The sequence below is a fragment of the Poecilia reticulata genome, linkage group LG1 (assembly GCF_000633615.1).
Source record: "Poecilia reticulata strain Guanapo linkage group LG1, Guppy_female_1.0+MT, whole genome shotgun sequence".
In the NCBI taxonomy this organism is placed as follows: domain Eukaryota; kingdom Metazoa; phylum Chordata; class Actinopteri; order Cyprinodontiformes; family Poeciliidae; genus Poecilia; species Poecilia reticulata.
The window spans coordinates 17,327,517-17,341,708 of NC_024331.1; the positions used below are offsets into that span (position 1 = coordinate 17,327,517).

The window sequence follows — 14,192 nt, forward strand, 5'->3', positions numbered from 1 at the left end:
TCAAAAGTACTTAAACTAGTTAAGCTGGGACTGGATTCTACAATATGGAGAAGAGATTCTTCAAAACACATTTTAAATGACACAAAACTATTTTTGTAAAAATACAAAAAATGTCATTTTTCATGTTCTTTTCAGCATAAAAGCAGCTCCAGTTGTGACAGTTACAGTGGTGGTCACTATATATATACACACATCAAAAAAATAAAGGAAACATTTAAACACTTAAGTGAACACTTAAGTGTTCCCTTTATTTTTTTGAGCAGTATATATATATATAAATTGGACCTGAACCTGGAAATTTCACCACATTAATTACAATTTCTTTATTTTACTTGCTCATGCTTTAAACTTTATCCTTCCTTGTCTAAAATCCTCTCATGGTAAGGAATGCGTGCATATGTTTTGTATATGTATGAGTGAGTGTTCATGAAACTGTTTTCATTGCCAATGCTTTGGTAAGTCATATCAAGGGGTTGGGGGGGTTATGTGTTTGGTTGTGTGGGGATCAGGAAGTGGAGGGGGATCACAGTAGGAGGGCATCCCCCATGGAGCCATTCATTCATGAACCATCACTGCCAGTGGCAGTCTGCTGCAGGCACACTGCGCAAGGATCTGCTGGCGGTTGCTTCCTGGTAAAAAAGCAGCTGCTCTGCTCCACTGTTTCCACATGCTTGGTCAGTATGAGGAATTGCTGCAAAGGCAATGACTTCTTTACATGGATAACATTTTGCCAGTTGGCGTTACAAACTAAATGTGTTTTCTATTGCGTTATAACTAGGATTGAATTGGATTGTTTTAAAATTGAATTTGACTTAATTGATCAAAGTGTGCGATTTTGGGAGACTGGTTGAACTCGTTGGTCCGGAAGAAACGCGTTGAGATGACATTTATTGTTAATTAATGCTGTACAAGCACACGTTATTTAAACAAATAAATAACTGAATAACTGAGATTTTCATTGGAAATTTTGTAAACATTCACTTTTTGTTTTGTGTCAGTGATGAAGCTTTTTTTTTTTTTTTTTTAATTATCTTTTAATTATCATAGATGAGACAAGTTCTGAATTTTAACTGAAACTTATATTAAGGGCCCTTTTAGGGTTGGGGCCCTGGACTCATGAGGCCTGCAGGGCCTGTGGAGCAGACAAGCTGTTTTCCATTCAGACTGGAACAAACAGAGGGCGTGGTGGAGCACAATCGTCTCCATTCGGCGGCGGCAATTCGGGAGAAAGGGCTGATATAAATAAAAAAATCGCAACGCACGGCCTGTGAGGGAGAAAACATCGTGCACAGAGTGAGCAGGGCCTGCAGAGGGTCCGGACTCGGCGTTCAGGCCCGAGCAGGGAGAGCAACGAGGCGACAAAATAAAAAACCACGTGATCCAAAATGGGCAGTCCTCTGACGGTGCTGAAAAAAGCCATTTTCTGGCGCCGCTGCACAATTCTGCCCAAGTGCAAATAATTTCACCTGGAGTCCGGCTGGGAGCAGTGAGGGGGAACTTTGATGTCTGATCAGGTAGGAACACAAGCGCCGCTCTCCGCTTTTCTCTTTTTCCGTCGGGAGCTCTTTGCGCCGCTGTTTGCGGAGGCGCACGCAGAGTTTGCACGGTGTCACATTTTCAGGAGCCTCTTGTTCGCTCTCCTGATTCAGCCCTGTCAGTGAATTTAAGATGGCTGCTTTGTGTACCAGTGTGATTCTGCAGCCCCCTCGGTGTCGGTGCTCTCCCTCTGGATGTGCCGGGCCCCCGGCCGTGCACCCGCCCGCCCGCCTGTCTGCTCAGACGGGCAGAGGACGGCGGAGCTCCGGGGAAATGGAGTCGCTCTTTGTTGGCCGAGGGGTTGTCGGGAGCTTGGTGCACAAGACGAGGCCACACAGAGGGTGATTCAATAGCTGGCCGCTGCGTGTTGCTGCCCTCAGAGGGGGGCATTAATCGCAGCAGCGTGCAGTAAAGAGTTGTTTTAGGTCTGTTTGTTGTGGTTTCACAAGGTGCTGTCCCAAGGACGAGCTGTACACACACATTGTCTTGCCTGAGAGCAGCAGCGGTGTGAGAGATAACCAAATCAAACACATTCACATTTCGGGTGCCTCTGCTCCCCCACCCCCTTACCCCTGCAGATCTGTCCAGATGGATAAAATGCAGCCGAACCGGGTCAAAATCACAGATCTGAACCCGCTGCTCACATGTCCGCTGTGCGCCGGCTACCTGATTGATGCTACAACCATCGTAGAGTGTCTGCACTCCTGTAAGTTCCCCCTGATAAAGGCTTTTTCATACCTGCATGCACCGAGATTTGGTAAACCGCACATATGCGTGCTATGCATACCCGCTGAGATAGTTTTGTTTTGAATAAGGCTTCCGTATTACATGTAACGATGTGGACAATGTGCAACATTGTCCACATGTGTAACATTGGCACATTGGCCACATGTAACGATGTGGACAAATCGTTACATGTAAAAACAGTCCTTAAATTTTGTTTTTAATGGCAGTTTCAGAATGCAGTGATCTAAACCATTAATTTGAATGCTTGTATCTACTAAGGGAAAATCCAGCGTTGTGGAAATATATATATATTTTTGTCATAAAGTAAGTTTGACTTGCAAGGTTGAGAGCGTTTTTTGCTAATTTAAACCTCAACCCCAGGGGTCTTTCTGCGTGGTGTTTGCATGTTTTCTGCTCTGCATGTGTGGGTTCTCTCCAGGTATTCCAGCTTCCTCCATGTATATTTTTCCTCCCACGGCCCAAAAATCTTCATGTTAACCGGTTTCTCTAAATTGCCCTGAGAATGTGTGTTGCCCTGTGATGGAGTGGCAACTCGTTCTACCAAATATTCTATTAAAGTAGTCCTTTACTGTTATATTGCACACATAGGTATTGTGGTGATGATTAAAATTCAGCATATTCTGCAGCTCTAATGTATAAATTTCAATTATCCTGAGCTATAAATACTTTACATTTCTCTGAACCCCTGGCCTATAGTGTGTTGGAGGCTCGTCTTTATCTTGCCACCTGAAACGATGGGAGTGATGTGTAGCAAAGAGTGGCATCTTGGAGTCGTCGGATGGCATCAGATGCCAACTGGGTGTTTGGGAATCAAAGGCTCAGCCTTTTCTGTCCTACAGTCGTAAATATAAAAATCTGGAGTTGTGATGGTCAAACATGTAAGTTTTGCTGAGTGTTGCTGATTTGAGTAAGGCATCACAGGCATCGTGCCGTGACTTTTCCCCTACCCTTTTCCTCCATCACAATATCTCCACCAGTTTTGACCTTTTGCATCACAACCACAACAAATGAGCATAAGGTGTGGGGATTAAAGACAGGGAAGGCCCATCCAAGATGATGTATATTATATTAGCATGTAGAAGTTGCATTTTTGGAACTTGAAGTATTGGATTATTCTAAATTCTGCATCCAACCAGTCCTTTGTGATTTCAGGATTGTAAACCCTGACATGGCAGTGATTACTGAGATTTCATATATTGTGCAGCTCTAACGTGGGGTTTGAACTGTACTGGAGCTGGTAGAAAACACTCTGCACATTTTTTGGCCTAAAACAAAGGATGAATATGTGGAGAAGAACCTACTGCCGGTGATACTGTGGGCTTGTTGCAGGGCATTGCTGTGGAAATCTCGTAAATTCTGCTATTAAATTGAAAAGGTATTTTCATCAGATCTTTTAGTGTGTTATGATCCTAAACATAATGGCTAAATCAACATGGGAATGATGTGCCACTAGTGACTTAAAATAAACTTGAAATGATAGAAATATATATTTTTAAGATGGGATTTTCAACCCCACCCCTCAAACTCTTGACCAATTTTACGCCTGTGTGCCAAACTTCTTTTTGACCACGTCGCATTCAACATTGCAGATTTACAGGCTCACTTTTTTCCAAAGTATCCCTGTCATCCATCCATCCATCCATCCATTTTCTTTACACCCTTGTCCCTCAGTGGGGTCGGGAGAGGTGCTGGTGCCTATCTCCAGCTAACGTTCCGGGCGAGAGGCAGGGTGCACCCTGGACAAGTCGCAGGGGAACACAGAGACACACAGGACAAACAACCATGCACACACACTCACACCTAGGGGAAATTTAGAGAAACCAATTAACCTGACAGTCATGTTTTTGGACCGTGGGAGGAAGCCGGAGTACCCGGAGAAAACCCACGCATGCACAGGGAGAACATGCAAACTCCATGCAGAAAGACCGGGGCCGGGAATCGAACCCAGAACCTTCTTGCTGCAAGGCAACAGCTCTCATATTAAGGTCATATTAACCCATAAATGATCAATTGACAGTCTAGCAACCATAAGGTTCTTTATTTTAAGCAGTATTACTGTAAAAGTGTTTCGAAAGCTTTGAGCTGAAATGGTAACAAATCAAGGTAAATAAAATAGAAAATCTAAATTAGATGCTTCAAGGGCTAAATATCTTATGAAGATATCAGATTAAACATTTCATAACATTCATGCCATGTCTCTCCCTGTAACTTCACTGTGTAAAAAAACGCCTTCAACATTTCAGGAGTAATTAGACTTTATAGGAAGTGTTTATCAACCAAAGAACAAGAATAAATCCCATCCTCAATCTGCCAGAGATTATGGTGATGGCTCGGAGGACATCCAGCCTGAAAGGCTCTACGCTCGTTGGCAAAGAAAAGTGACAAACCTATTTCTAACTGCTGTCCAACTTTTTGCAGGTTTCACTGGTATTTTAAGTGTTCTAAGATTGATAAAATGTTGTCTATTGGTTGAGAAACAGATGAAGTTTTCTGACATGCCATTTTAATGTCATGCAAAGTCAAGAAAACGCAAGATGACATGTAAAACCAAGCCTCGTTTTCGCTCGTTAACTGAACATTGTTTTATCTCTTATCCTTTTCTAGTCTGTAAAACGTGCATTGTTGCCTTCCTTGAAACAAATAAGTTCTGTCCTCGCTGTGATGTCCAAGTGCACAAGACATGTCCACAGCTAAGCATCAGGTAAGCCAGTGTTTCATTTATTGTAATCCTACATGCCTGTTTGACAGCGTTATCCGATTAAACCTTTTTTTTTTTTTTTTCAGAGCGGACAAAACTCTGCAAGATATAGTTTATAAGCTGGTTCCGGGACTCTTCAAAGGTAATATTGTTCAACTTCAGGCCAGCTGCTGGTTCTTGTATGTTTTGTTCAACTTCATGATCGAGGTGCGTTTCTATTCCGAAACCTAGACGAGATGAAAAGGAGGCGAGACTTCTACGCAGAGAACCGGGAGCTGGAACCGGGCGAAGTGGTAGAAACGTTTAACATCGCAGAAGATGAAATAATCAGTCTGTCCATACAGTTCTACGAGAGGAACCGGTGAGTCGGAGGTTTACAGGAAGATTAGAAAACTTTCTAAATGAGCCTGTTGGAGCCTCGAATCAGGAAAATGAAAGCGTGTAGGACCTCTGCAGCTGTTCAACTATTTCTTTTTGTAAAAATCCTGTTTTGTATTTACCCGCAGAAGCAATGAAAGGCAGCGATCGGAGATGGAAGGAGACAAGGTACAGATAGCTGCCGCCACACATTCGACCATCTTAATTCCATTTTCTGTCCCTCATCCGATTAATGCTCTTCCTCTGCGCCGTTCTTTGTTCCCAGTCCAATGGGAAACGCTTCTTGCAGTGCCCAGCAGCTATGTCTGTCATGCACTTAGCGAAGTTCCTCCGGAGCAAGATGGATATACCAAACAACTACCGGGTAACTGGACTCACACACGCAGTAACCTGTGATGTTTAGACTCTGCAGAATCTAAGAAGGGGTTAGTGGCTCCCTCAGTTTTTTTTTTTTTTTTTTTTTTTGTAGCACTTGCAAATTTGCAGCATTTTTTCCAGTTGCTATGCTACAGAGATGGCTGCTGCCATTGTTCAGAGTGGATATCCACTGTACAGTGGCTAGTCGCAATCCTTAACATATAAAGAAATTGACCAATATGTTTTGAATTTTTTTTTTTTTTTCTTTCAAAACTGTGTTCAGGCATCGCTCAGTAGAAAATTCTCAGTGTTGTATCATGTGGTTTCCTGGTATTTGCATATAAAATGTAAAAGGCAATGAATAGGATAGAATATATATAGAATATATTCTAAATTTATCAGCGCAGTGTCACTGTATTCACAGTTCAATTCATAAGGATATTTTAGGTGGTAAAGTTGATGACAGACTGAGTTGTTTCATTGTCAGAATGTATGATGTTGGCCAGAAGCAACTTGCTCAATAAAAACTAATTGTTGAGATGAAAATAATACATTTGATATTTTGACCTAGTCTTTGGATAGACTATTTGTGATGATGTCATTATTTATTTCGAACATGATAGAAGTATAAAATCACCCACATGAACAAGGAATAATGTACACCTATCATTTCAAACTTGATCTGATTGCTATTAATTCAAAACAGAACAGCAAAAATAAATAAATAAACAACAGTAATAATTAATTTTGCAATTGTTTTAAAAAAGTTTATTTATTTTTTGAACTATTAATGTGTAAAATGTAGAATATCTGAAATGCCTCTAAATTTTACCAGGAACCTAAATGCGTTTACTGTGGAAAATATTTATTTATTAATTATTCCTTTTTGCTATTTTGCTCTTTGTAGAGCGACACTGGGCGGAGTGTTGTCTCAGTGAGAATTTCTTTTGCTTGACGGAATGCTTCAGCTTATTGTATATTTGGAGGACCCGTTTTTGTCCAAGCTTTAACCTCCTGGCTGATGTCTTAAGATGTTGCCTAAATATTTAAATGCTGCTGATGATCTTCAAATAATCAGCTCACGTTTCTACTTCGAGAGTTGTGTATTGTACACCGATTATATTACCGACTGCAGTACGATGGTATGCATGTGTGTCAGATTTGGCGAGATCATCCGGTGAGTTTGGTTTGGGCAGATGGCCGAATCCTGATTAAGTCGCAGCAAAGTGTGACCAGATTAAGCTGTTCTACACCTGTATGTGAACCTATCTGACTGAAACAGACTGAAAGATGCATAAACTTATTTCTTAAGGAGAAAAAGGAAGTAGTTGTATTTAATCAGTGTATTTTGAATACAATAAGAAATATTTCATACATTTTGTTTTGGAAATGAACCTGTTTATTTGACATAATTACATTTTTGTAAGCATTTTCAACATGAAACAAATATGAATATTTATTTTCAGACTTACAACTTGATTTTAATGCCTACAGGTGCTTTATTTAGCACAGCTTTATGACCAGCAGAGGCTCAGAGAGGGTGAGTGACTGTAGGATCAAGCCTAGATTTCTGGTTCATTGAAGTGACTTCTAATTTAGTTAAGAATTGGAAACCTCCTATGTGGGTCTGTTTCCATGGCACGACTTAAGTTGGTGCAGGTTCCATGGAGCACAAAACCACAGTGCTTGATAGAAAGACGACTTCAGCATCTTATTTTTACCATTTAAGGAGCAAATGGCTGACACTGAACTCTGTAAATGCTTTCTACTGGAATTTCTAGAATGTTGCACAAAAACTGCTTAAAAAAACAAGAGTCTGGAAAAGTACAGTGCTTTGAAATGAAAAATTTGTTGGAAGCATTTTTATTTTTTTTTTTGGTTGCAGCGATATTGAGACGATGATCCAGTATATGGGGGCTTGGTGACCGTTGATGTTGGTTTGTCATGATTGTGACCTTGTTGATTATCTTTCTGTGTGTGACAGGTGGAGGTGCTGTATGGGGATGAACCATTGAAGGACTATTACACACTAATGGATATTGCCTACTTCTACGAGTGGAGAAGAGTAAGTGATGGATTCTGTACCTTTTAAGAAATATCTGAAGAATGTTCCCGAATTTGAAACAAGCTCTTTCCTTGCAAAGTATTACCAGCGTAGTAATTCACAGAACTTTTTTTACGTTTTCTCGTGTTGCAGTCATGCACCTCAATGTGTTCTTCTTATAGTCTAACTCAAAAAGTGTCGTGAAAGGAAAATGAAGCAGGGCTGCTAAGCTTTTATTATCTATCTGAAAGGTCACCAGACTTCAAAAGCCACCTAATTAATGAACAAATTCAGCTTGTGTGTAATTGAATAACAACATCTTTTCTGTGAAGCCCTTAGAGGTTTGCTTGAGAACATTAGTGAACAAACGGCATCACAAAGGCCGAGGAACACAGCAGATGGATCAGGGAGAAAGTTGAAGAGAAATCGAAAGGAGGATTAGGTTAAAAAAAACAACAGTATTTGAGCTGTTGGACAGGGTTAGATATATGACCTTTGGAAAATAGAATGAAGAATGAAAATGTTGAAAGTCAGAAGAAATGTTAGGTTTTTTTGCCTCAAGTGGGGGAAAGTGGTCAAAATTTAGAGGAAGATAAATGAAGCTACATTCAGAAGAGAACCTGTTGAAGGCTGCAAAGGCTTTGGATTAAAGTACCCGTCGCTCTCCAGCAGGGGGTGTTGTTTAGCTCAAAGATTTATTTTTATGTTTGAATGGCCCAGTCCACACCTGCATTTAATTAAGGCATGGAAAATGGGCAAAAAATTTAATTTCTCACTGTGTGAGGTAGATTCTTACCCGCAACGACTTCTAACTTTAATTTCACCATAAGGAGCTTAACTATCTGAAAGCAGAGTTCAGAAAGAGCAGGATGTTTTTAAAGCAAGAGGCCCAATTTTAAGGTGTTAAAGTAAAACAATTCTAAGTCATATTTGAAATATTCAGCATTTTTATAACAACTTAAGGTACAGAATGAAAAAAGGTGCGGGTTGGAGTCCCCCCCCCCGCTTTTTTTTTTGATGAGGTACCCATAAGTACAGAACTTCGACTCTGCAGGAAATTTTATGTTTTTGATTGTTGATTCAATGTTGCATGACTCTGTGTTTTTGTGTTTAATGATGATAAGCACTTTGAAATGTCTTGCTGCTGGAATGTGCTATACAAATAAAATTTGATTGATTTGATTGTGCTGTAAAATGGCACCATGTGCCTAGAAAACACATAATACTACCCCTTTAATTCAGATTATTCAGATTACCTTTAGGAAACGTGAAGGTCTCCTCAGCATCAAATTGTGTGCTCTCGTGTAATTCCACACAGACCGGACCCATCCCCTTGCAGTACCTGGTCAAACCCACCCGGAAACGCAGGAGGCCTTTGCAGTCCGCCGCCCAGGGCAACTCTGACGGCGTCAACACCAGCCCGACGTCGGAGAGCGACTCTCAGAGTGATAAACTCCACAGTCCTGCCGCAGTCCAGCCGCCCAGAGCCCCCTCCCAGACGAGCGCCGCTTCCCACAACGCTTCCCCCGCCATCCAAAGCCCCAACGGCACCGCGGTACCCAACAACACTCAGCGACACGCGCCGTCCTCCAAACAGGGCTCCAGCAGCCGGAAGGTGACCGTCAACGGCACGAGCTCCGGGGCCAGCAAAGAGGAGGCACGGGGCGGCGACAAAAGCGGCGCGCCTCCAACGACTTAACCCCCACGGGGCGGCGGGGGAGGACAGTGATATTTAAGCTGCTCCCTGTTTTTATTTCTCCGAGTAGCCGACAGAGGCCCGAGCTTTCGTCCTTCCGGACAGGCAGGAGGCGGATCGCCGTTATCTTTCAGCTGGAAAGACTGAGACATGCAGCCAAATAGACTCTTGTATGTGCGTGTTTGTGTGGTAGAGTAGAGCCGTGCACACATACAAAACTGTACAGGATGTATCAAATGTGAGCATGTGTGCATACATATGTATAAACTTATCTTTTATACAAGATATCGTAACCGTTTTTGTATCGTATATGCAGTGAGTCCGTTTCATTTCCACAGACGTCCACTTGGCTTCCACGGCAGAATCATCAAAGCTTTTTGTGCTGCGAGTCACTGCATACAGTTGGATGTTGAAGGAAAAAAAAAAAAGACAAGCTAATCCTCGCCTTTTTAGAGTTTCTCTGAAAGTGTCTGATATAAGCAGCGCCTCATCAGGTAGCGTGTACATTTATGGAAAACCGTTGATGCACTTTGTGAAGGTCCAGTCACGGAAGCTGGTGGGTATTTTCTCAGCAGGAGAATCTCCAGCCATATTTTCACACTCAAGTCCAAGCACTACCACACTGACGGGCAACGTGTTCGTCAGCACGATGTCCCTTTTCAAAGAACTGAGTGAAAAAGAAGGGATTTTGCCATGTATGTTGTTCCGTACATTTCAACATTCCCTTTTTGTTGCATTTCAACAGATTCATTTTTTTTTTTTTTTAATCAGCCATACGTGCATGTTTTAGGTCAATAAAATGTTTACTTACTAGGTTTTTCTGACCTGAGCCTCCTGTTTAATTTTCTCTGACTTTCAGGGTCATTTTCTCCATTCAGAGGAAATTTCTGATTTGTAATATGAATGTAAATACTGAGTATTCATATTCATACCCAGTAATCCTGGGTATGAATATAACATGTTTTTTTAATGGTCCATTTAAAACTTCCCTTGCCCTCCCAGAATGGATTGGTCATGTAACAAAACAGTTGAACAAGTAAATGTGTTATTTTTCATATAAGTAAAATTATACATTCTTTGCACAGATGTTTAATAAGTTGCACATCAATCACCAGTTTATGCACGCATTAACTTTTTGGTGTAATTTTGGCTAGATATTTGAAGACTGTTATCAAAAAAGATGGAAGTCATTCCAGCGCCTTAGTCCCCACTTACCTTATAATACAAATACCACTTTGTGGAATATCCAGTAGCAAATAAGTTTAATTATAGGAATGAGCCTCAGTTCATTCAATGAAGATGTTTTCCAATTATATACATAATCACCTGCTTTCCTGTTACTCATTAATACTCCTTTATATCTTAGACAAAAAACAAACCTTACCCAACTGCATTAGGAGAATAAAAAAAAACAGATTCAAGAACAATAATTTTATTTCTGTAAGATCACTTGTTTCCAAAGTTCAGAGTGGAAACCTAGATCACCGTTTAGTTTACTGGCAACATGTCCCACTGACTTAAACAATTTGCCCCGATGCTGTTTTCTCTGAAATGTTTCTCCCACCGACTCAGTTCGGAGACATCCCTGTCCTCAGGGTTCTACACCTTCATCAGTCTGTGTACTCATGCAGCGGAGCAGACGCGATGAAGTCCTGCTTGTGCGTGCCGTCGCAGTAAGGTGAGTTGTTGGTGTGCTTGCATCCACACAGCCACACCGTGGAGTCTTTCTCCGGTACAAAGCGAAGCCCCTTCATTCCCTCTGCTTTGGTTTTGTGGGTTCCGTCGCAAAACGGCTTCAAAACAGAAAAACGCAAATAAACAAGCGAAACCGTTTTGTTGTTTTTTTAAGATTTTCTCACCTGTTTCCTACTGTATCCACAGGTGCACCATGAGTAGCGTTTTCCTCCAACAAGCTCCACCTTTATGGGCTTCTTGGATGGAATGACAGACTTTGGAGGGGCTGTGGACAGGTCAACCTGGAGATAAAAAAAAAATATACAAAGAAACACGTGACTGCTGGTGTGTGAAAACTTCTTTAATTTTCCAAAACATTCGTTGCTTGACTACACTGATTTAGAGAAAATGTCTTAAAAGAAGGCCAGGCTTTAAAATTGGTCCAGATGCCACTGAGAGGATGAGCCTGCAGGAGACTGACCAGTTTTTAAGTTCTCAGCCATCATGCAGTCTGGCCAAAAAAGTCAATACCATCAGCAATATTATATATATATATATATATAATATCACGATCACACTCCAATGGTTGACTATACAATAAAAACTATTTTGTTTACCACTGATGGAATGTTTGTACCACATAATTCATATACAGTTACACAAAGTATTTATTTCACCTACTTATTATGTGAGATGGAACATTTAAATATTTTTTCCCCACTATTTTTGGCCCATTTTTCCAACCTACAAAATTACTTACTTTGTAGATAGCGCCCTCTGCTGGTAACCCTTAAAAAGACATCAAGGCGTTTGCCTCCTCTCATGATTCAATCGTAAAAAAACAGGTTCTTAGTTGTTACTTTTAAAACGACTCATTTTCTCTTATTAGCAGAGAACATGGTGACATGTATTGTGGGCTACATGTCACCATATGTCCAAACCTTTGCTGTGTTTTAATAGAATTCATTACAAGTAATAAAAACTCAACAGGAAGGAGAAAACAGGAGAATGTAGGAAAAGAAATGATCCATCCATCCATGTCTGGAGAACGTTTATGTAAAAAAAAAAAAAAACCTATTGTAATCAACCACATTATATTCTATATGCTGGTTGAGCTACATGCGTAGAGGGCTTTACAAACTCCACAAGAACAGTGTTCTCTCTCTCCCAGAACTACAAGAACAAGCCTTCTGCTTTTGCAGCTCTTGTTAGTAGTTCTTTACACATCATCCGGGCAGAACTTTTTTTCTTGTGTGGCATTCAGAGAAATACTGTGTGATTGGTCAGAAATTTGACTTTGCGTGGGACTTATGAAGACTTCTATGGAGTTACATACTTAGGTTTTTGAAAAATAGGAAATGTGCTGGCCACATAGAGTATGTACGGACCGTAACAAAGTGCATGTTTTTGCTCACAATGATTTATTCAACATTACTCAAAATTTACAAAATAAAACAATAACAGTAACTATTACACACACAAAAAAATTTAGCATTAAGTTTTAGCATCAATTAAAGTTTAGATCATTGATTTAGAAAGATAAACGAGAGCTTGATATGCACATTTTGTAGATAAAAACTGATGTGCTTTTTGTGACAATTAAAATGAGAAAAAAATGAGCTCCAGAAAAATTGGAGAAAAATGTTTTCTCCAATTGCCGTTTCTACAAGTACTGCTTCTGTTTGATTTTTAAAAATTATTTTGTTATTACATTTACTGTTGGTTGAATTTATCCAATGTTTAGATATTGTCGTTTATTGATCGAAACGTTTAACAGCAGTTCCTATGTTTAACTACCAGGGATTGCTTTGATCAGCTTAAAACAAAATGGTCATAGGTGTAGGTTAGGACTTCATCATCATATCATTTAATTAATCAACACAAGTTTTAATAATTGTTCCTTGAAATTGTTTTAACTAAGTTTTCTCTCTTTTAGCACAAACATCTGAATCCTGATGCAAAAAAGCTCAAACACACTGAATAAAACAGAATGGAGCACTAACTTAAAAACAAATTTGAATTTCCTTCATATAAAGGTTTGTAAAACTTAATTTATTTACATGTGTTTAACATGACAAGTAAATACATGTATAATATTTACTTGAATAAACTTAATTACTTGAGACGTTAAAATTGGATTACCCATTTACTTTTTTCAGTGCATCTTGGTTGCTGAAATTCATCTGTGACACATCTATGAGTCAGTTCATTAATCTCCAAATCAGTGTTTATGTTCTGATGGTTTCAAATCTTTTCTACGCGATTTTCTAATTTTAGTCATCGTCAATCATTTCCTGTTCATTTGTAGAGGCCCCATGACTCAATGCCAGTTGTGGGTGGTAAAGACTGACCTTTAAATACCTAAAAAAAAAAAAAAACCCACAACAGTAAAACTAACACTTTTACCTCTGGTAGTTTTGTAGCACCATACCCCATGACTCATACTTTAGTAATAATTTGAATAAATTTACTCTTTAGGGCATTTTTTGACTACCGAAACCCACCTCGTCTTAGAAAAAGGTCCTAAACTCCTGGGATTATTTGCTAAACTAGTAAAACTCAACAAATAACCGGCTTTGTCATAAACCTAAAACGTGGTGCACTCAAATCACCATGATTCATTCTTTGGTTGTGTCTATCTGGTTAACGGCAGGAAACATTTTAGTTTATATTAAGCATTCTTCAGACCACAGTGTGTTTATGCAAAAAGGCGAAACAGAAATGTCATCTTACCTTGGGAGCCGCCGTAGCTGCTGCCCGCGGGTGTCTGAAGGTGAAAGTCAACCATCGGGAGTGTAACTTGTTAAAAAGGGTGATCATGTTATCAACAACAGCTAATGGCTCGGCTCACACACCACAATGACAATATGACATGAAGGAATCCAAATCAAAACAGCAACCAGTAAACGTCCGGTCGACAGCTCGGACCTGATTGGAGGCGAAGCGTTCTAGAAAAATCACGTGCCGTCTGCTAAACCAATAAGAAAGTGGAGGTCACTGATTACGATTTAATGATATAAATATATGGTTTCAAAGAAATGTAATATGCAGTTTTTATTTGC

General features: G+C 40.1%; 2 protein-coding genes across 2 annotated transcripts; one reads left to right on the top strand and one right to left on the bottom strand.

Annotated features, from left to right (window-relative positions):
• The first annotated feature begins 1,202 nt into the window (after positions 1-1,202).
• Positions 1,203-9,884, top strand: LOC103463352 (polycomb complex protein BMI-1). The gene is made up of 9 exons (XM_008406650.2): positions 1,203-1,514; positions 2,115-2,242; positions 4,888-4,984; positions 5,068-5,123; positions 5,213-5,342; positions 5,488-5,527; positions 5,625-5,723; positions 7,701-7,781; positions 9,079-9,884. The coding sequence occupies exons 2-9, from the start codon at positions 2,125-2,127 to the stop codon at positions 9,457-9,459; spliced, it is 1,002 nt and encodes a 333-aa protein (XP_008404872.1). The 5' UTR covers positions 1,203-1,514; positions 2,115-2,124; the 3' UTR covers positions 9,460-9,884.
• Positions 9,885-10,699: 815 nt separating this feature from the next.
• Positions 10,700-14,075, bottom strand: LOC103463344 (CDGSH iron-sulfur domain-containing protein 3, mitochondrial). Its single transcript, XM_008406637.2, has 3 exons — positions 13,864-14,075; positions 11,316-11,432; positions 10,700-11,249 (listed from the first exon to the last, which is right to left on the bottom strand). Exons 1-3 carry the CDS (start codon positions 13,948-13,950, stop codon positions 11,067-11,069), a joined length of 387 nt encoding a protein of 128 aa, XP_008404859.1. The 5' UTR covers positions 13,951-14,075; the 3' UTR covers positions 10,700-11,066.
• Between the last annotated feature and the right edge of the window lie 117 nt (positions 14,076-14,192).